Source organism: Ruditapes philippinarum, unplaced genomic scaffold (genome assembly GCF_026571515.1).
Source record: "Ruditapes philippinarum isolate M1 unplaced genomic scaffold, ASM2657151v2 ctg260_1_1_1_1, whole genome shotgun sequence".
Taxonomy (NCBI): Eukaryota; Metazoa; Mollusca; class Bivalvia; order Venerida; family Veneridae; genus Ruditapes; species Ruditapes philippinarum.
Window position 1 is genome coordinate 281,399 of NW_026861537.1, and position 22,165 is coordinate 303,563.

General features: G+C 32.9%; 1 protein-coding gene across 5 annotated transcripts in view; it reads right to left on the reverse strand.

The window, feature by feature from the left end:
* Positions 1 to 1,876: 1,876 nt before the first annotated feature.
* Positions 1,877 to 22,165, reverse strand: part of LOC132715985 (serine-aspartate repeat-containing protein F-like) — a 31,094-nt gene continuing 10,805 nt past the window's right edge. For 2 of the 5 annotated variants that reach the window (XM_060699106.1, XM_060699105.1), the window contains 8 exons: positions 21,774 to 21,881; positions 19,260 to 19,367; positions 18,907 to 19,020; positions 18,213 to 18,323; positions 17,010 to 17,069; positions 14,749 to 14,958; positions 13,940 to 14,072; positions 1,877 to 2,063 (listed from right to left, as the gene is read on the reverse strand). In XM_060699106.1, coding sequence (XP_060555089.1) covers positions 1,961 to 2,063; positions 13,940 to 14,072; positions 14,749 to 14,958; positions 17,010 to 17,069; positions 18,213 to 18,323; positions 18,907 to 19,020; positions 19,260 to 19,367; positions 21,774 to 21,881 — 947 coding nt within the window. In that variant the 3' untranslated portion in view covers positions 1,877 to 1,960. Of the gene's footprint in view, positions 2,064 to 11,151; positions 11,221 to 13,939; positions 14,073 to 14,748; positions 14,959 to 17,009; positions 17,070 to 18,212; positions 18,324 to 18,906; positions 19,021 to 19,259; positions 19,368 to 21,773; positions 21,882 to 22,165 lie in introns of all 5 variants that reach the window. The other 3 variants (XM_060699107.1, XM_060699108.1, XM_060699109.1) reach the window with 3 other exon arrangements.

A 22,165-nucleotide genomic window follows, 5' to 3' on the forward strand; every position in this document is an offset into this window, starting at 1 on the left:
TGACCCAGTGACTTCAAAATCAATAGGAGTCATCTACTCATCATGACTAACCTCCATGCCAAATATAAGACTGTGGGTCAAAGGAATCTTAAGTTATTGGGCGGACAAGCTGTTTGAAGTCAAGGCCCCTGTGACCTTGACCTTTGACCCAGTGACCTCAAAATCAATAGGGGTCATCTACTTACCATGACTAACCTCCATGCCAAATATAAAACTATGGGTCAAAGGAATCTTAAGTTATTGGGTGGACAAGCTGTTTGAAGTCAAGGCCCCTGTGACCTTGACCTTCAACCCAGTGACCTCAAAATCAATAGGGGTCATCTACTTACCATGACTAACCTCCATGCCAAATATAAAGACTGTGGGTCAAAGGAATCTTAAGTTATTGGGTGGACAAGCTGTTTGAAGTCAAGGCCCCTGTGACCTTGACCTTTGACCCAGTGACTTCAAAATCAATAGGGGTCATCTACTTACCATGACTAACCTCCATGCCAAATATAAGACTGTGGGTCAAAGGAATCTGAAGTTATTGGGCGGACAAGCTTTTTTCAGTCCAGGCCCCTGTGACCTTGACCTTGACCCAGTGACCTCAAAATCAATAGGGGTCATTTTCTTACCATGACTAACCTCCATGCCAAATATGAAGACTGTGGGTCAAAGGAATCTAAAGTTATTGGGCGGACAAGCTTTTTTCAGTCAAGGCCCCTATGACCTTGACCTTTGACCCAGTAACCTCAAAATCAATAGGGATCATCTTCTATTCATGACCAATCTAACTACCAAATATGAAGACTGTGGGTCAAAGATATCTTAAGTTATTGGGCGGACAGGGAAAAACCGACGGACGGCCGGACGGACGAGCTGATTCCAGTATACCCTTCTTACAACTTCGTTGTGCGGGGGTATAATAATTTCTTGAAGGTAAAATTAAATGAAAAAGTTCTTTTCTTAATTTGAGTGAAATATGGTATATATTTTCACAAACCATGATAAAATTCCAGACATCTTCACGAGCTCAGTATGTCTAGAAAATAATGTGAAACATTTTGGAATGTTAAATTAATATGGCAAGTTTTGTTGTTAGTCAACTTATGTTGCTTTACAATTCAATATGTCAAATTCTCAAGGATATGCACAAGTAAATTTATTGACAATAGATATTCCAGAACTTGGATTTTTTCCCAATCTTATCCCTGGGCACAAACAAACAGTTACCAATTGGTAAATACATGTATATTGTTAATAAGCACAACACATTGATTAACATTTTGTGAACCCCAGTGCACCATGAAGCTTTGATGGTAAATGTTTGTTTGAACCCCTTAGGATTAGATGGGGTAACCCATATTTGCCGGGTTCCAGATAACATCTGTTACTTCTTTTAAGTTTTTTTTATTATAAATGGTTGAACTGATTTTTGAGAAGCAAACAGAAGATTGTGTCTTCCAACATCCATGTAAGACAGACATTTCTACAAATGGACATTTATTTTTGTACTTCCTTTGTTAATATGTATTGTATTCTACTTATCGTGTGAATAGAATTTATTGTTATCTATTGTTCCTGGTATCAAACAAATGCCCTCTTGTTTACTTAGCCATATAGACTGCCACAGTACATGTATACCCACTCACATATATCATTGTGCAGGGTATAGTAATTATCAGTTATATACATCAAATATCTCTTTTGAAATAAAAAAAAATATTCCAAGTTAAAACACAAGTATAAGATTTTTTTTATATATATATTTTATGAAATATACTATCATTAATCACTGTACATGTAATAATTTAGTATGCATGTAGTATAAAGCACAAAAAAAACCATAAAAAATCACAGTAGTTTCCTCAATGGTTAAATTGTTTTTTCTCCATCACAGTCTCTTTCCAATGAATTATACATTAAATAAAATGTTCAGATAAAATGTTTACTAAAATACTTGGTGAAAAAAAAAATCCTAAACATGCTGGGTGCATTTTAACATTATTCCGTCAATTTTATAAAAAAATCTGTTACTTTCTGTTTCTTGTGAAGTGCCATCTTTATTTACACACCAGCATCTGAAAGAAAATACAAAATACGATATGAATTTATACAATTTTTCATCAAATGAAAGACCAAATATGTTTTTCCAGTGCTTATTTTAGGTGATTCAGATATCATAATATTGAATACATACATTACACAAGCACTAATAAATGAATATTATACATTATATTTATGACTATGAAGTTATTATATAATCTTAAGTACAATACTGAAATCCTTGGGACAAATTTACATAGATCTGTTAAACCTATATTGTACTACATTTGGCAAGCAAAATTGTACGAGTCCAATAGAATCAGTATGGTACTCAACAATGTTTAATGAATTCTTTAGTTCACACAGCTGGAATACCCATAGATTAATTGACAAAGGATATCCCAGGATTTACATAAATGCAGCACAGTTACCAAAAATTAAGGGTTCCCCAACATTCAAGACAAGAGGGCCATGATGGCCCTGGATCGCTCACCTGACACAACCGCATCCAAGCAATGTCTTAAACAAGCATCATGACCAAGTTTGATGCGACTGAGTCAAACATGTGACCTCTAGTGTGTTATAAAGATTTTTTTCCATATTTGGGCAATGTGACCTAATTTTTGACTGGACACGACCCATATTCAAACTTGACCTAGAAATCATCAAAACAACCTTCCTGACCAATTTCCAGGAAATTTGGATCAAAACAGCAGCCACTAGAGTGTTAAAAATATTTTTCTATTTTTAGCTCCTGTGACCTAGTTTTTGACCAGACATGACCAATCTTAGCACTTGACCCAGAAAACATCAAAACAACATTCTTGACAAATTTCCTGAATATTTGAATAAAAACTGCAGCCACTAGAGTGTAAACAAGCTTTTTCTATTTTTAACTCCTGTGACCTAGTTTTTGACCTGAGATGGCCCATCTTCGAACTTGACCTAGAAATCATCAAAACAACCTTCCTGACAAATTTCCAGAAATATTTGAATCAATACTGGCAGCCACTAGAGTGTTAACAAGCTTTTTCTATGTTTAGCTCCTGTGACCTAGTTTTTGACCGGAGATAACCCATCTTCGAACTTGACCTAGACATCATCAAAACAACCTTCCTGACAAATTTCAAGAATATTTGGATGAAAACTGCAGCCCCTAATGTGTTAACAAGCTTTTCTATTTTTAGCTCCTGTGACCTAGTTTTTGACGCGGACATGATCCATCTTCGAACTTGACTTAGATATCATCAAAACAACCTTCTTGACAAATTTCCAGAACATTTAGATGAAAACTGCAGCCATTAGAGTGTTAACAAGCTTTTTCTATTTTAAGCTCCTGTGACCTAGTTTTTGACCTGAGATGACCCATCTTCCAACTTGACCTAGAAATCATCAAAACAACCTTTCTGACAAATTTCCAGAATGTTTGGATGAAAACTGCAACCATTAGAATGTTAACAAGCTTTTTCTATTTTTAGCTCCTGTGACCTAGTTTTTGACCAGACATGACCCATCTTCGAACTTGACCTAAAAATCATTAAAACAACCTTCCTGACAAATTTCCAGAATATTTTAATCAAAACTGCAGCCACTAGAGTGTTAACAAGCTTTTTCTATTTTTAGCTCCTGTGACCTAGTTTTTGACCGGTGATAACCCATCTTTCGAACTTGACCTGAAAATCATCAAAACAACCTTCCTGACAAATTTCCAAAATATTTGGATGAAAACTGCAGCCACTAGAGTGTTAACAAGCTTTTTCTATTTTTAGCACCTGTGACCTAGTTTTTGACCGGACATGACCCATCTTCCAACTTGACCTAGATATCATCAAAACAACCTTCCTGACAAATTTCCAGAATATTTGGATGAGAACTGCAGCCACTAGAGTGTTAACAAGCTTTTTCTATTTTTAGCTCCTGTGACCTAGTTTTTGACCGGACATTACCCATCTTCCAACTTGACCTAGATATCATCAAAACAACCTTCCTGACAAATTTCCAGAATATTTGGATGAAAACTGCAGCCACTAGAGTGTTAACAAACTTTTTCTATTTTTAGCTCCTGTGACCTAGTTTTTGACCGGAGATGACCCATCTTCGAACTTGACCTAGATATTATCTAAGCAACCTTCCTGACAAATTTCCAGAATATTTGGATGAAAACTGCAGCCACTAGAGTGTTAACAAGCTTTTTCTATTTTTAGCTCCTGTGACCTAGTTTTTGACCAGACATGATCCATCTTTAAACTTGACCTAGATATTATCTAAACAACCTTCCTGACAAATTTCCAGAATATTTGGATGAAAACTGCAGCCTATAGAGTGTTAACAAGCTTTTTCTATTTTTAGCTCCTGTGACCTAGTTTTTGACCAGACATGACCCATCTTCGAACTTGACCTAGATAAAATCAAAACAACCTTCCTGACAAATTTCCAAAATATTTGGATGAAAATTGCAGCCACTAGAGTGTTAACAAGCTTTTTCTATTTTTAGCTCCTGTGACCTAGTTTTTTGACCAGACATGATCCATCTTCAAACTTGACCTAGATATCATCTAAACAACCTTCCTGACAAATTTCCAGAATATTTGGATGAAAACTGCAGCCTATAGAGTGTTAACAAGCTTTTTCTATTTTTAGCTCCTGTGACCTAGTTTTTGACCGGAGATGACCCATCTTTGAACTTGACCTAGAAACCATCAAAACAACTTTCCTGACAAATTTCCAGAATATTTGGATGAAAACTGCGGCCACTTGAGTGTTAACAAGCTTTTTCTATTTTTAGCTCCTGTGACCTAGTTTTTGACCGGAGATGACCCATCTTCGAACTTGACCTAGATATCATCAAAACAACCTTCCTGACAAATTTCCAAAATATTTGAATAAAAACTGCAGCCACTAGAGTGTAAACAAGCTTTTTCTATTTTTAACTCCTGTGACCTAGTTTTTGACCGGAGATAACCCATCTTCGAACTTGACCTAGACATCATCAAAACAACCTTCCTGACAAATTTCAAGAATATTTGGATGAAAACTGCAGCCCCTAATGTGTTAACAAGCTTTTCTATTTTTAGCTCCTGTGACCTAGTTTTTGACCGGACATGATCCATCTTCGAACTTGACTTAGATATCATCAAAACAACCTTCTTGACAAATTTCCAGAACATTTAGATGAAAACTGCAGCCATTAGAGTGTTAACAAGCTTTTTCTATTTTTAGCTCCTGTGACCTAGTTTTTGACCTGAGATGACCCATCTTCCAACTTGACCTAGAAATCATCAAAACAACCTTTCTGACAAATTTCCAGAATGTTTGGATGAAAACTGCAACCATTAGAATGTTAACAAGCTTTTTCTATTTTTAGCTCCTGTGACCTAGTTTTTGACCAGACATGACCCATCTTCGAACTTGACCTAAAAATCATTAAAACAACCTTCCTGACAAATTTCCAGAATATTTTAATCAAAACTGCAGCCACTAGAGTGTTAACAAGCTTTTTCTATTTTTAGCTCCTGTGACCTAGTTTTTGACCGGTGATAACCCATCTTCGAACTTGACCTGAAAATCATCAAAACAACCTTCCTGACAAATTTCCAAAATATTTGGATGAAAACTGCAGCCACTAGAGTGTTAACAAGCTTTTTCTATTTTTAGCACCTGTGACCTAGTTTTTGACCGGACATGACCCATCTTCCAACTTGACCTAGATATCATCAAAACAACCTTCCTGACAAATTTCCAGAATATTTGGATGAGAACTGCAGCCACTAGAGTGTTAACAAGCTTTTTCTATTTTTAGCTCCTGTGACCTAGTTTTTGACCGGACATTACCCATCTTCCAACTTGACCTAGATATCATCAAAACAACCTTCCTGACAAATTTCCAGAATATTTGGATGAAAACTGCAGCCACTAGAGTGTTAACAAACTTTTTCTATTTTTAGCTCCTGTGACCTAGTTTTTGACCGGATATGACCCATCTTCGAACTTGACCTAGATATTATCTAAGCAACCTTCCTGACAAATTTCCAGAATATTTGGATGAAAACTGCAGCCACTAGAGTGTTAACAAGCTTTTTCTATTTTTAGCTCCTGTGACCTAGTTTTTGACCAGACATGATCCATCTTTAAACTTGACCTAGATATTATCTAAACAACCTTCCTGACAAATTTCCAGAATATTTGGATGAAAACTGCAGCCTATAGAGTGTTAACAAGCTTTTTCTATTTTTAGCTCCTGTGACCTAGTTTTTGACCAGACATGACCCATCTTCGAACTTGACCTAGATAAAATCAAAACAACCTTCCTGACAAATTTCCAAAATATTTGGATGAAAATTGCAGCCACTAGAGTGTTAACAAGCTTTTTCTATTTTTAGCTCCTGTGACCTAGTTTTTGACCAGACATGATCCATCTTCAAACTTGACCTAGATATCATCTAAAACAACCTTCCTGACAAATTTCCAGAATATTTGGATGAAAACTGCAGCCTATAGAGTGTTAACAAGCTTTTTCTATTTTTAGCTCCTGTGACCTAGTTTTTGACCGGAGATGACCCATCTTTGAACTTGACCTAGAAACCATCAAAACAACTTTCCTGACAAATTTCCAGAATATTTGGATGAAAACTGCGGCCACTTGAGTGTTAACAAGCTTTTTCTATTTTTAGCTCCTGTGACCTAGTTTTTGACCGGAGATGACCCATCTTCGAACTTGACCTAGATATCATCAAAACAACCTTCCTGACAAATTTCCAAAATATTTGGATGAAAACTGCAGCCACTAGAGTGTTAACAAGCTTTTTCTATTTTTAGCTCCTGTGACCTAGTTTTTGACCGGAGATGACCCATCTTCGAACTTGACCTAGATATCATTAAAACAACCTTCCTGACAAATTTCCAGAATATTTGTATGAAAACTGCAGCCTCTAGAGTGTTAACAAGCTTTTTCTATTTTTAGCTCCTGTGACCTAGTTTTTGACCCGAGATAACCCATCTTCGAAATCGATCTGTATTTCATTGAGACAAACATTCTGACAAAGTTTGATGATGATCCAATCAAAACTGTGACTGCTAGACTGTTAACAACCCAATTATTAGAGTGTTAACAAGCTTTTTCTATTTTTAGCTCGTGACCTAGTTTTTGACCAGAGATGACCCATCTTCGAACTTGACCTAGATATCATCAAAACAACCTTCCTGACAAATTTCCAGAATATTTGGATGAAAACTGCAGCCTCTAGAGTGTTAACAAGCTTTTTCTATTTTTAGCTCCTGTGACCTAGTTTTTGACCCGAGATAACCCATCTTCGAACTCGATCTGTATTTCATTGAGACAAACATTCTGACAAAGTTTGATGATGATCCAATCAAAACTGTGACTGCAAGACTGTTAACAACCCAATTGTTAGAGTGTTAACAAGCTTTTTCTATTTTTAGCTCGTGACCTAGTTTTTGACCAGAGATGACCCATCTTCGAACTTGACCTAGATATCATCAAAACAACCTTCCTGACAAATTTCCAGAATATTTGGATGAAAACTGCAGCCTCTAGAGTGTTAACAAGCTTTTTCTATTTTTAGCTCCTGTGACCTAGTTTTTGACCCGAGATAACCCATCTTCGAAATCGATCTGTATTTCATTGAGACAAACATTCTGACAAAGTTTGATGATGATCCAATCAAAACTGTGACTGCTAGACTGTTAACAACCCAATTGTTGACGACGAACGACGCACAACGCACGACGCACAACGCACGACGACGGACGCCGGACATAGCCCCATCACTATACCTCACCATGACCACTTCGTGGTCAGGTGAGCTAAAAATTGAAAAGCACCATCACAGATGATAAAAGTTGTTTTAACTTTTACAAAATTTCATCAAGGAAACTTGGGCACAGTTTGGTTAAATGTTTTCAGGTAAATAATACTAATATGACATGAGTGTCATGCCATGTAGGTGAAAATACGATATAAGGTCATGATCTTGTGACAAAGGGGGAGTTGTTTAGACTTACGAGTGGACAGTTTTCACTTGTAAATATCTACCATAGTCTCGTTGTTTAGACATCAGAGCTGCCGTTCCCAAGATTCAAGTGTTAAATTGAATTGTATATAATCCCGACGTTGTGAAAATTGTTACGTTCTGATCAGTACGGGATTAAAGTTAATCTTTATTTTAGCTTCTTTTAATGTATTATTACATTCTTAGTGTGATTTAATAAATATGTATATCACCAATCGTGTCATCTATCATTTAGAAGACAGTGATTATTCTGTTTATAAATCTTTGTGAAGTTATATTTGATAGTCTGACAAAATTCACTTTCTCTTTTGGTCAAATGAGAAAATATCTCAAACATGAATCATAGTACAATAAAGGACGTTTTGTAAGGACATTGACATGAATTTATGTAATTCAGTATTTAAGTATTTTTCATCAGATAGATCTATTCTTTTCTTAGAGTCATAATTTTATTCTAAAATAATGAACTAAAATACTTTACAATGGCAATAAGATGGCTCATGCTATGACCATTTAGCCAAAATAAATTGACTAACATTGATCATCAAAATTTCATGTCATTTCAGTTGCAAACAGAATGTTTGTAAAAATAAAGAATTATCTGGGCACACCACCTGCATTGGGCTAAAAGTAAGGAGTTTGGTGGTATTTAAAGACAAACATATTGACATATATCTGCTGCAAACTACATATTACATCCTTTACATTAATATTGCTTGAAAAAAGAAATGTTGATAAAACACTTAGTGATTCAGTTTTTACATTTATCACATGAACCGTGGCGCAGGTATGTAATAAAGCTATTTAATAAAAACAATTTATCACATAAACCGCGGCGCAGGAGTGTAATAAAGCCATTTAATAAAAACGATATTACACTAGACGATATTACACTAGTGTAATAACACTTTGACGTCACGTCATTGCACTATAAACATAGCGTTAAAACGCGCTAATGTTAGCGTTACACTTTTATAATAGGCGCGTCAAAGAAAAATGACTCTTGTTAACCGTTTACCGTTTTTATTTTATATATGTGATAAATAGAATATTTTATTACATGCTTTTCGATGGTTTATAGAAATATATCAGTGATTTAAAACTGGTAATTTCACTGTTTGAAACAGTGAAATTACCACATTGATAATTTCACTGTTTTGAGTTTAAGCCCATTACGTTGTTTCAGTGAAATGCCAGCGTGCACAGTACTGGGTACCAACTTAATGACGTGACATCGTAAATGACGTCACGTTATATTATTATTTGGCGCGCTTTTAATTCAATATTAGGTTTTATGTCTTTTTAAAACGTTTCTTTGCATATAATAAAAAGAAAATTTGTTTAGTTTAGTGTAAGATCAAAATATATTTCACCTTGTGAACACCAAAAGTTCATATTTCACTCGTGGCTACGCCACTCGTGAAATATACCTTTTGGTGCTCACTCGGTGAAATATATTCCGATCTTACACTGAACTAAACAAATATCCTCTATATATTCGTGTAGATTCAATACTAAATTTATTGAACTCGTTGAATAAAACAATATTATGCTCGCCAAAGGCTCGCATAATATGATTTTATTCAACTCGTTCAATAAATTTAGTATTAAACCTACACTCATTCAATATCCTCTATATTACACTTAGTCTAGTGTAATATTAACTGTGACTTTGAAGTGACGTCATTTGTGCTATATATAAACATAGCGTTAAAGCGCGAATACGACAATGAAAAATGACACTTTTTTAACAGTTTACCGTTCCTATTTTATATATGTGATAAAAAGAATATTACAAATGTATATTTGTGAAGATTAAATACTAAATTTATTGAAGTCATTGAATAAAACAATATTATGCTCACCAGAGGCTTGCAAAATATGATTTTGTTCAACTCGTTCAATAAATTTAGTATTAAACCTACACTCATTCAATATCCTCTATTTATACCATGAAAAAAAATTTGTTTAGAACATTTAATTATCTGCTATATAAATATATGTAATCTCACACTTGCCACCAACACCCATAATTAAAATACTTTCATAGTTTGTACTAAATACTATCAACTTTATTATTAATTGTATTACAGACCTTCTATCATACACCAATTCACTTTAACCTGTATGGTCCATGCTTTATCACTTACATGCTTTATCAAGTCTAAAATTAGGGATCAAGGTCTTAAAAGACGAGAGTAATTTATTATACTGTAATATATCCACTGTTTGACTGTGTCCTCAAATAACTTATCAACTATCTAGTATTTATTGACATACGTATTTATTTTGGTAATTGTATTCATACTTCCTCTGTGATAAGCCAAGGTTTTGGAATTTTAACTGACCATCGAGATATGTTTGGTCATTATCCTCAAGTGACCTTTCACATTCATATAACAAGTGTATTTGGTAAACAGAGCTTACAAACCAGATGGTACGTTGGTTTTGTGTGTTTGACTTGGTTTTACATCACACTGACACAGTATAGGTCATATGGCCATGTTCTAGCTTTATTGATGGAGGAAGACCTCCGGTGCCCTATCATGCATTATTTCAGGCACGAACGGGCACCTGAGTAGAACAACTGACATTCTATAAGCTAGCTTGATAGCTTCCTCACATGAAAGAATCCAAAGTCCATGTCAAGATTCGAACCCACAGCGGTGAGGGGCAAGTGGTTTGAAGCCAATGACCTTAACCACTCGGCCACTGACGTCCCTAAGTTGGTTTAGATTAGAAATGAAAATGAAGGGTTGTGCATTTAAGAACAACAATATTTATGCATAAAATAATTTATGTATGTTGTATAAATTGCTAAATATCATTTTTTTAGGTGATAAATTTAGAATTTTCTATTCACAGAATGAAAAATGGTTTTCAGAAACATGTGAATTGTCTTGTTTTGATTATATGCAAACATCTGTCACCAAGGACCCACAATTATGCCCGTCCCCTGAGCCACCAGTCCACATTGTATATCCCCAACACCCTAATAAAATTTCACCTTAGCATTTGACTTAAGTTTATCTCAATTTAGCCATTTTTATGTAAATGCCAAATCCTAGAAATAAAGCTCAAAGAAATAACTTACTTTTTCTTATAAACGGAAATTACACCCAAGGTTGATGGGCACCATTTATATGAGCCATTTCATCTATAACTAAAACATGAAGATATTGTTTTACCAACAAACCTATTCAACAATTATCTACACAGCTGACTTGACTGACTGATTTGACTGCATGCCTGACTAACTAACTATTGTTATACGCTTCATTTGACTCCTGAACGGGATGGGAGAAAAGAATGGACCTTAAGGAACATGGTGAAACAGTAAGAAATATGCAGAAGTTTCACACTATTCCAACTAAACAGCTATGGTACAATAAATAAATATGTAGTTCTGAATTGGAACACATTTAATTGGAGCTCTTCATCAATTTAATTGTAACCAGTAAAGAGCAGAGCAGCCTCAGTCTAAATGATTTTTAATTCTGTTGCTAGAAATGAATGAACAACAGTTGTTACTCCATGAACATATAAGATGCCAAATAATTCCTGCATAAGCAATAATCTCTTGCTTCGTCATATTGGTCCAAGCTAAAAACCTCTAAAGTTTCTTAGTGCATATACATGCAGGGAATGACTTTAGAGTTTTGACTAAGTCTTATAAAAACTAACGGTATGGGCAAATTGAGCCCAAAAATCTTTCAGCAAAAGAGAGAGAGAGAGAGAGAGAGAAAAAAACACTACTATTCCTTATTCCAACAATGACAAGAAAATAATCTTAGAGATCTATAAGACCTATGGGCTCTGGGCTACAAAGAAAGATAAAAAGCAAAATGGCAATCAGAAGATTATGCATAAAATCTGGGGTCAAAATTGGGCATAACAAATGAAAGTATGCGTGAGTTATTGAAGATTATTGTATAAACCCGTGTAACTAAATCAGTGACAACTTAAATCTGATCATCAGTCTAACACTATAATCCCAAAGTTTTCTTTGGTCAAGTGCAATATTATAGTGGTTAAAGTTTTACGAAATATTTTTCGTAAGATTACGATGAAGAAAAAGAATCGGAAAATGAGATTGTATGTTTTTTTTGTCATGTTCTGTTACAGGCCATCCAGGAAACAAAGTTATGTTAGAAAATCTCTATTCAATACAGTTAGTTAAAGTAACCTATGTTCTGTATTATGGGGACTGATAAAAGATATTGCAAGGTGGCCTTTGTGGAGCAAACAAGGGTCTTAAAGAGTTATTTCAAGAGAGGAAGCATGACTTAGCAAATATTTTAGGAATGAGTTGTATATAAGTTATTGTACTACTTTGTTTGACACTTAGCCCTACTTGAATACAAAAATTTGAAGAATAATGTTCAATTATTTTTAACCAGGCCAAATCCAGATTTTTTAAAATATTAATTTTTGTTTCTATTCTTTGAAGACATTGGCATTCTTATCTAATTAAGATTGATGTTTATTACATGCTTTTCGGTGGTTTATAGAAATATATCAGTGATATAAAACTGGTAATTTCACTGTTTGAAACAGTGAAATTACCACTTTGATAATTTCACTGTTTTGAATTTAAGCCCCTTTCGTTGTTTCAGTGAAATTCCAGCGTGTACAGTACTGGGTACCAACTTAATGACGTGACGTCGTAAATGACATCACGTTATATTATTATTTGGCGCGCTTTTCATTCTGTATTTATTAATTTAGGTTTAATGTCTTTTTAAAACGTTTCTTTGCATGTAATAAAAAGAAAATTTGTTTAGTTTAGTATAAGATCGAAATATATTTCACCTTGTGAACACCAAAAGTTCACATTTCACTCGTGGCTGTGCCACTCGTGAAATATACCTTTTGGTAATCACTCGGTGAAATATATTCCGATCTTACACTGAACTAAACAAATATCCTCTATATAAATATCATTTACAACATGTGTAAATTTTCCGGTTGAGAGATCATTGTTTCATTATTGTCTAACCATATTTCACACATAAAAAATCTTTTTACACCTTGTGAACACCAAAAGTTCATATTTCACTCGTGGCTGTGCCACTCGTGAAATATACATTTTGGTGCTCACTCGGTGAAATATATTCCGATCATACACTGAACTAAACAAATATCCTCTATTTATCTTACTGCTTTTACATTATGATGAATTTATAATATTGCTTTTACAAGAATTTATCATTTTGCTTTTACAAGAATTTATCATACTGCTTTTACATTATGATGAATTTATCATACTGCTTTTACATTATGATGAATTTATCATATTGCTTTCACAAGAATTTATCATTTTGCTTTTACAAAAATTTATCGTATTGCTTTTACATTAATTCATCCTATTGCTGTTACATAATTAATTTATCATATTGCTTTTACATGATTAATTTATCATATTGCTTTTACATGAATTTATCATATTGCTTTTACATGATTAATTTATCATATTGCTTTTCATGATTAATTTATCATATTGCTTTTACAATTTTTACCATATTGCTTTTACATGAATTTATCATATTACTTTTACATGATTAATTTATCATATTGCTTTTACATGATTAATTTTTCATATTGCTTTTACATGATTAATTTATCATATTGCTTTTACATAAATTTATCATATTGCTTTAACATGAATTAATCATACTGCTTTACATGAAATTACCATATTGCTTTTACAAGAATTGAATTGTATTTCTACATACATCATTTACAAAGTTGATGTTTAGAAAATTAATGGTCTTCATAAACCCAGTTGTTTATACTACTGCATAATGCTATAATGGGACAATAACTTTATGCATCTGGTATTACTCTGATATGAAAAAAAACTAGTTTGGCTACAAAGTTACCTTTGTAAAAAGCATTGTTTTGGAGCATAAGAACCGTCGTTGTGACACATTGGTGAGAAATCATGTGAATGTGCCATCATAGCTGTGACCCAACAATTACTGTAAACCAGTGGCTCTTTCCATGCTACATCAACTGCAATTAGATAAAAGCAGTTGAAATAGATTGGAAATTTGCTACATATTTCTTTCCTTATTAATTTGATTTTTTTTTTCTAAATGTTTAAAAATTGGATGAATCTGTTTAACTGATGTAAAATTACTTATCAATTCTTAATTTTTATCAAAGATTCCTTTCATTTGTTTGTACTAAAATGACATCTTTCTAAGAAAAAATATATTGTTCAATCAACCATATGCATTTATGGTATTTACTTATCTATCAGCCTTTGTGTTAATTTAAATGTAATTTTTTTTTTTTAGAAGAAGCTGCGCGTCATAGAAAGTCCTAGGTCTGAAATCAGTCAAAAGACCAAAACTAAGATAAATTTGCATTCAAAGAAAATGTGACTTAAGACTCCTTTTTTATGACTCTTTTATTGCTGATTGGCATTTACACACTACAAATAAAAGGGTCTGTTATTGTGTTTCGTAACTTTTTTTCAGGAGAATGAATTAATTTATTTATAGTCTACAGTATTTGACTGAAGATAAAAATGTTTACTGAAACAGTCTAAAGTTAGTCCTAAAGTTGGTTTTATGGCCTAGGACTTAGGATACTGTTAGGACTTTCTATTGAACGCAGCCCCGGAACTTTTTTGAAAAAAGTTGAATGGATTTTAATTGAATTCAAGTTCAGAAACAATGCACACCTATTGGCTTGTGTGCGAAAAGTTTTCCAAATTGTTGCTCCAACTGTTCTTTTATAGCTAATGGTCCTCGTGGTCCTCCACCTATTGGTCTTATAACTGGACTGGTTTCTGATAACTTATGAGGACTTTCAACCAATTTTTTCTTGTGTCGATTTTCAACCAATTTTTTCATGTGTAGATCTCTTGAATGTTTTTGTATTTTATTAACATCTGTTGATACAGAATAAGTTTTAGGTGTTACATGTTTTATAATGTTACTATTTTTATCAGCAATAGCCACAAAGGTTTTAGGGCCTGATTCACTTATCTTAAAACTGAAAGGTTGGCTATATCTGTATTCTGTGATTTCTGGTGTTTTTGAAGATTTAGAATTTGCTGAAAAAGAATTACATCTTAAAAAGGCATACTAATTTGCTCTATGTGACAGTAAGAAGTAAAAAAAAAAGGATCTCAAATAGTTGGAAGAGGTTGGATGTTGAAGAAGTTTATATAATAATTTATTATTTACTGACTAGAACAGAAAGTTAAAAGCCTTAATGCCCATAAAAGAACCAGGCCAACCTGCACATTTGTGCAATATGACCATGCTCTGTACTGTTTGTAAAAATGTAGCTAAAAGACAGAAATCCTTTTTAACTTTAAAATCAAATTTTCCAAATTCAAAGCAGGGAAAATCCATTATACAAATTTATACAAATCAATTTAGGGATATTTTGGGCCTAAAATAACAGAACATAACTTTTGAAGGGTGTACAAAATTATATCTGTAAGTTTATTTTTCATTTTAAAAATGAATAAGATCTAAATATGAAAATGATTTTAAAAAACATCACAAAATTAGCTATAAAAGAAGAATTTAGCAAGAACACTGCCTGCCTTTTTAACACACATCTATTTAAGGCAATGTCTATCATAAACCAATTTTGACAAAGTTAAAAATGGGCAAATCTTGTCTAAAAATTATGCCAGGAGTTTAAAGACAAACAAGTATTCCAAGTTTCACATTGTATCAAAATGTTTGAATAAAGGGCCCCAATCAAGATTTTGCAAGAGACAACTACACTGTGATCACAATAGTTTGACTATTTCTTAGAAACAGACAAGTTGTAAATGATTATTCAATTCAAGCAGTTGATCAGTCAGTCAGTCAGCCAATCTGATGAATTTAAAACTTAACATTCATTACAAATTGAAAATGAAATTTTTAAATACATGTATGTTATTTCAAAACTAGAATCATATAAATAGCTTTATTATATACCTATAAATATTCTCCCATAAATACACGCACATCTTGAAGTGCAAATACGCTTCAACGGATAGAAAATTCCGTATTATGTTAGTGACAAATACGGTACCATATATGGAAATTCCGGACTATTTTTGACGTTGGTTCCGATCTTAGCTGTGTATAACGTAGCATTTGGAAACGGGAACAAAAATTATTATTGGCGTGGCCAGTGTTAAGAAAATTACGTATTCATCCGTCATTCATGAATTAATTTCTTGACAGCTACATTTCATTTCCTGAAATTACTAATACAAGTGAAGTATATTGAAACTACTTTTTACTTAAAACGATAATATATATAATAAAAGGAAAATTATGTTGTAGCAGCTTTCTGGGGCCATGTATTTTGCTACTCGCAACGTTGGAAAATTTATATCTCACTCGACCTTCGGTCTCGCGAGATATCAATTTTCCAACGCTGCATGTAGCAAAATACAAAGCCTCAGAAAGCTACTACAACATAATATTCCGTATGTATAAAGATCATCTAGGATAATAATAATACAACAAGACATCTTCATTTTAACAAAACTGCTAAATAATATTTTATTTCCTTATTGATACGATGTGCAAAACATTCCAGCCTGACCTGTATCTTTAATTCAAAATATTCTTATATATGACCCGTATCTTAAATTGTAAAAACTTATTTGAAATTATTCCTATATATGATGACGATGTTTTACATTTTTGTATTTGGCTTGAAGTCATAGTATAAGTCACATGACCAACAATCTCCATTTCTCTTTCGTGCTTGATCTTAGGACCGTATTTCAGGTATTGCTGATAAATGCTTTTAACATGTGACCAACTTTAAGGCAGCTGTGTATGTCTTTGTTTCGAGAACTTTTAAATTTTTTGGATCATCATGATCCAGGAAAGTTATTATATATATTTCAATCAGAACTCAACACATATTCAGAAATACTCAATGTTAACAAATATGTAAAAGCATTAAATTTAAACATACCTTTCTCTTCTACATTTTGATTTGAATTTTGTTCATCTGTGACATCATCATCATGGTCATCTGTAGTAAACACATGTGTTTTAGATACATTTCATACCCTACATTTTACCTATAACAAGTAGAGAAACTGATAGCGAACAGCATGCGGATGCGCAGGCTGGTCTGGATCCATGCTGGTCGCAAACGCATTACGTTGGTTCTGTCTGCTCATATTTAGTAATCATTCACTCATAAATCAAAGTAATGTGGATCTGTTATCAATGTTCATAAAAGAATGCATGCACTGACACATAAACTCAAATGTGTATAAATTCCTCGAGCTGCATTTAATCTTGCATCTGCCAAGTCTTGAACATGTTAACTCTGGGCCTACTGGCAGCAACTTAATCTTGCCATGCACCCAGTGCAGACCAAAATTAGCCAGCATCCTCATAAAAAATGATGAAAGGTTTTGTCCAGATTGAAATATGGTCAAATCCATTGAAGATATTTAGCATAGTAAAGAATATACTAGAGGTGTCACGTTAAGAAAAAATGCTAACAGTTTAAACGGTGACGTAATAACTGTGTTAAACGTTTTAACTGATCGTATTAATAAAATCCTTAGATTTTCAACATTTACTTTATTTCTTTATGACAAGATATGCCATTTTGTTAATATTTTGTTGTACTCAAAATGATAACAATATATATCTGAATATGGAGTTACTATTTTCCGCTAGGGTCGTACCGTATTCGATCAGATCAGAAAAAATACATTGTTAGCTTGTTTTTAGCTAAAAACCGACCGTCCCCATTTAAACAGATAAACATGACACCCATAGTTAACACAGAAAATGTATGTTTTTTGGCCTAAAGCTTAATTTACCAAACAGCTTGGAAAATATAGACTTAAGAGATACAAAGTTGAAAATATAAGCTTTCAGCATCTCAGTACAAATGCTACACAAGTTTCATGCTTTCCAACAATCAGCCAGTTTAGTTCAATCATATGTTTCAAAATTACACTTTATCATTATGTTATCATAAATCTTAACATTCAAAAACATATACAACTGTAGATAGTGAAAAGCAAAATAATTGGTCTTGGACCCCATTATCTTACATGTTTATAATAGTCATCTTTTTTTTTTAAATCAAATTTTCATTCAAGGTGAACTTAAAAGCTTAATGCAAAAATGTCTACAATGTTTTAACACTTACCATCTGATCTTTTTTGTAATCTAGATGCTCGTTTTTTTGCAGAACCCTTTTGAGATACTTTGTCATCATCATCATCATCATCATCATCATCATCTTGTTTAGGATTTTTTTCTGCAAAGTTCAGATATGTATTGTTTTAAAATTTAGCCTTTTGTTTTCATTATTGATGCAATGTTGGTACATATTTTGAAATTTCCCTCAAAATGGTGAATGGTTTTGTCCAGTTTGAAAGATGAGCTAGTCTATTCATAATTTAAATTTTAAGCAGGGTTTTAATAATATGTTTTATCATATGCCTGTGCTGTTTTTTCGACTCCGTAAAAATGGTATTGCACGGCCATGCATATATTTTGATGTGAAGTCATGGAAAATATAGACTTAAGAGATACAAAGTTGAAAATATAAGCTTTCAGCATCTCAGTACAAATGCTACAAAAGTTTCATGCTTTCCAACAATCAGCCAGTTTAGTTCAATCATATGTTTCAAAATTACACTTTATCATTATGTTATCATAAATCTTAACATTCAAAAACATATACAACTGTAGATAATGAAAGCAAAATAATTGGTCTTGGACCCCATTATCTTACATGTTTATAATACTCATCTTTTTTTCTTTTTTTAAATCAAATTTTCATTGAAGGTGAACTTAAAAGCTTAATGCAAAAAAGTCTACAATGTTTTAACACTTACCATCTGACCTTTTTTGAAAATGAGATGCTCGAGTTTTTGCAGAATCCTTTTGAGATACTTTGTCATCATCATCATCATCATCATCATCATCATCATCTTGTTTAGGATTTTTTTCTGCAAAGTTCAGATATGTATTGTTTTAAAATTTAGCCTTTTGTTTTCATTATTTATGCAATGTTGGTACATATTTTGAAATTTCCCTCAAAATGGTGAATGGTTTTGTCCAGATTGAAAGATGAGCTAGTCTATTCATGATTTTTAGCAGGGTTTTAATAATATGTTTTATCATATGCCTGTGCTGTTTTTTCGACTCCATAAAAATGGTATTGCACTCATAATGTTTTAACACTTACCATCTGATCTTTTTTGAAAATGAGATGCTCGAGTTTTTGCAGAATCCTTTTGAGATACTTTGTCATCATCATCATCATCATCATCATCATCTTGTTTAGGATTTTTTTCTGCAAAGTTCAGATATGTATTGTTTAAAATTTAGCCTTTTGTTTTCATTATTAATGCAATGTTGGTACATATTTTGAAATTTCGCTCAAAATGGTGAATGGTTTTGTCCAGTTTGAAAGATGAGCTAGTCTATTCATGATTTTTAGCAGGGTTTAATAATACGTTTTATCATATGCCTGTGCTGTTTTTTCGACTCCGTAAAAATGGTACAGTGAAGCTCACTTATAACGAACACGGTTAAAACGAAAAAATGGTTATAACGAAAGGAAATCAATTCCCCGACTTTAACCTTTCTTTATTTATAAATTGCCTCCTTACATGCTTAGAACGAATTTGGATACAGCGAAAAAACGGTTATAACGTAAGGATTCTGAGGTCCCATGATACATATTTTAACGTAAATCAGCACGGTTATAGCGAAATCGATTTTTGACAGTACAACAAAGAGAAGACAAGTGATTGCCTACAGGTGTTAATTATAACATCTCTATTGATCATGCGTTGAAAAAAGGGCTTAATATGTTTTCACATGTTTTCTCATGACAAGTTTTAAAAGATGTTAAAAAGGCGTTATAATAATTCGATTGTTAAAAGTATAATCATTCCCATGAAATGTGACTTGAGCTGATATATTTCTAGACATACGTGTATAACAGTTTTTATCATGATTATTTGATTAAAAATGGATAGAAGTGTAAAACGAAAAGCTATTACTTTGGAGACAAAATTTGAAATTTTAAGTGAAGTGTAAAAAACAGGGAGATTCCGGATCGAAACAACCCAAGATTAGTGACTTCTTTAGGAAAAACTAACTTTAATTTAACATCGTAAATTAATGATGTTTAGGAAATAGATATCAATTCTGAGTGCATTGTTGTAGAATAATGCACGGTTTGAGTTCAATTGCGTAGTAATATAATCACGAAGGCCGATAGGCCTGAGTGATTAATTTACGTAACAAAGCATTTGAACGAAAAACGTGCATTATTTAAGAAATAATATATCCCAAACTGTGATTTTATCGCTCAATAACATCACTGTTTGGAGTTCGGATGCGAGGAATTATATCACGAGGGTGTAGCCCGAGTGATATAATGATGCGCATCCGAACGACAAACAGTGATGTTATCCAGCGATAAAATCACCAATTTGGATATATTATTTCGATTCTAATAGACATAAACAAATAAACGCTGCCGTACCTGCTATTAAGCAAAATTGCGCCTGATTTGTTTCCGTACTTATTGTCAGCGCGTCGGATTTTATAGTGGTTACGTCACATGTATAATGATTACGTCACATGTCTAAATATAGAACGTCAAACAGTGACTCTATTGCATAATAACACACACTTTCGGTTCTTCTATGTTCAATAGGGAAAAATGCGGGTCGTGTTAGAATATACAATAATGCACGAAGAATTAATATCTATTTCCATTCTAACACGTCAAGAAATATTAGAATTATTATTATAAAGTTGGACTTTATGTTTGGTGGTTAAATTTGTTTTCGCCTGAGAGTTTCCCATAGAAATGTTCTTTAAAGGCTGTTCCAGTGGGTTGAAAAAAACTGTCGTTAAATCTACCGTGTGTAGAAACATTTTGAGAATAACGAATTTTGAAAACGTTGGAAAAACTTTGTTTGTTTATTTTATTTCACTTTATAATTTTTCAAGCGAAATACAAATTATCAAAAGTGAAATAAATGTAAAACTTAACTCGTTTGCGACATTAAAATAGCGTACTTGATTTGATTGCTTTGCACGTGCTGTTTGGCGCTACATTGTGACGTCACGTAAACAACACTTAAAACGTCTGTACAGCGTTAACGACTGAATTAAAGATATTGGTGTTCCGATTCATTTTCTTAGTTAGACCATTTTCTTTTATTGTAGATAGCTTTCACAACAAAATTCGACAAAAAATGTTTTTATTTATCAGATTTTTTAAACAAAATGGCGCCCTTCATGTGAAAATACACAGGGAGGTAATAAGAACGGCGAGTGCATTGATGAAGAATAATGCACACTTCGGGCCTTCTTTGTTTATATAGAAAAAAAATCCGATAGTGTAAGAATGATATACTAGCCAGTTCGTATTGACGTAATTTTGTTTTTTTGTAATACCATATATTGATTGAGATTATCACCATCATTGATTAAAATCATATCATTATTTTGTTCTGTTTTTCATTATCTACTTTATACATTTTTAATAAAGCAATTTTCTTATAGATTATTGGATCTTCTACTATAGCGAAAAATACGTTATATTCAAGTACTTATAACGAAATTTCGTTGTATGGATACAACAAATTTCGAATATAACGAAGTAATTTGCTAGGTCCCGAGAAATTCGTTATAAGCATGTTTCACTGTATTGCACTCATAATGTTTTAACACTTACCATCTGATCTTTTTTGAAAATGAGATGCTCGAGTTTTTGCAGAATCCTTTTGAGATACTTTGTCATCATCATCATCATCATCATCATCATCTTGTTTAGAATTTTTTTCTGCAAAGTTCAGATATGTATTGTTTTAAAATTTAGCCTTTTGTTTTCATTATAAAATTTCCCTCAAAATGGTGAATGGTTTTGTCCAGATTGAAAGACGAGTTAGTCTATTGATGATTTTTAGCAGGGTTTAGTAATATGTTTTATCATATGCCTGTGCTGTTTTTTCGACTCTGTAAAAATGGTATTGCATATATTTATATATATTTATGCATATATTTAGATGAAAGTCATTTGCTTTATATAAACATAGCGTTAAGACGCGCTAAATGTTAGCGTTACAC